The sequence below is a fragment of the Rhea americana genome, unplaced genomic scaffold, assembly GCF_003343005.1.
Source record: "Rhea americana isolate MKP2758 unplaced genomic scaffold, rheAme1 scaffold_378, whole genome shotgun sequence".
In the NCBI taxonomy this organism is placed as follows: Eukaryota; Metazoa; Chordata; class Aves; order Rheiformes; family Rheidae; genus Rhea; species Rhea americana.
The window spans coordinates 370515-371619 of NW_028186510.1; the positions used below are offsets into that span (position 1 = coordinate 370515).

The 1105-nt window shown below is 49.1% G+C and overlaps 1 protein-coding gene across 1 annotated transcript in view; it reads left to right on the forward strand.

Annotated features, from left to right (window-relative positions):
- Nucleotides 1-698: 698 nt before the first annotated feature.
- Nucleotides 699-1105, forward strand: part of TCF3 (transcription factor 3) — a 74225-nt gene continuing 73818 nt past the window's right edge. Inside the window, exon 1 of the mRNA XM_085313116.1 lies at nt 699-874. Within this exon, the coding sequence (XP_085169242.1) occupies nt 800-874 (75 nt within the window). The 5' untranslated portion in view covers nt 699-799. The remainder of the gene's footprint in view (nt 875-1105) is intronic.

Below are 1105 nucleotides of genomic sequence, written 5' to 3' on the forward strand. Positions count from 1 at the left end.
GTTAGCCAAAAAGATCAATCTCCCTTAAAAAAAATAATCTGTAAAATTAGGAAGAATAATATTTATCTATCTTGCAAGGCTTCCCGGAGGGCTGTATTTTTGCAGTACCGTCAGAAGACAATATATATATTTCCCCCCCCAGTCCTTTTTTGGGGCGGCGGGGGGAGAGGTTCGGTTCCCACTAGGTATGGCATGGCTTTTTGAAGTTACTGGACATCCCTRAATTCGGTCTTTCTCAAAAAGAAGCTGCAGGTGCTCTGCAACTGCCGGCAAAAAGGCATAAAATCAGACTTTTTTTTTTCTATTTTTTTTAAAGAAAACTAGGCGAGGACAAGAGAGCCTCCTGCGGGGAGCGAGCGTGGGGGAAGGAGAGGGGGCGAAGCCGAGCCAGACAAGCGCCTGAGTGATAACTTGCCTGAACCCTTTGATAAATGAGTTGACTCTTTTTTTTTTTTCTCCTTTTTTTTTTTTTTTCATTCGCCGCACGCCAGGAACAGAATTGGCCCGAACTAGTGGAATTGGCAGCAAAAAAACTAACATACAAGTGTGTCTGGTCAATAGAGCGCTTGTTCCTGCCTCTGGGTGCTATGTGAGGACTTTGGCTGTGTCCTCGGAGGAGAAGTTGGATGCTGGAGAGACGCAAAGGATTTTTTTTTTCTTTCCTCCCTCCTCCTTTCTCTCTTTTTTTTTTTTTTTTAAATATTCATCGATGGGGTGGGCAGTTTGCTCTAGTCATTAAAATCTCTGTTCCCCTCCCCCTCGCTTTCTGCAGGACTGCCACCGTTGAGGCTGTGGGAGTATGAATCAGCAGCAGCAGAGAATGGCTGCAGTTGGGACAGACAAAGAGCTCAGTGACCTGCTGGACTTCAGCATGGTAAGCGAGCGCGGCCGAGGGGGCTTTAAAGGGCCCCGGGCTTCGGCTTGGCTTGCGAGCGTTGCGGAGCTGCGCGAGGGAGGAAGCCGAGCCTGGAAATGGGCCGCGATGGCTTTCAGATGTGCCTTGTGTGTTTGTGCGCGGGCACATGCGCTGCAACTTGTTTATTTTCGAGTTGAAGCGAAGCCTCTGCCCCTCCTCTCCTCCCCTCTCCCCCCTCCTTCCCCTCAA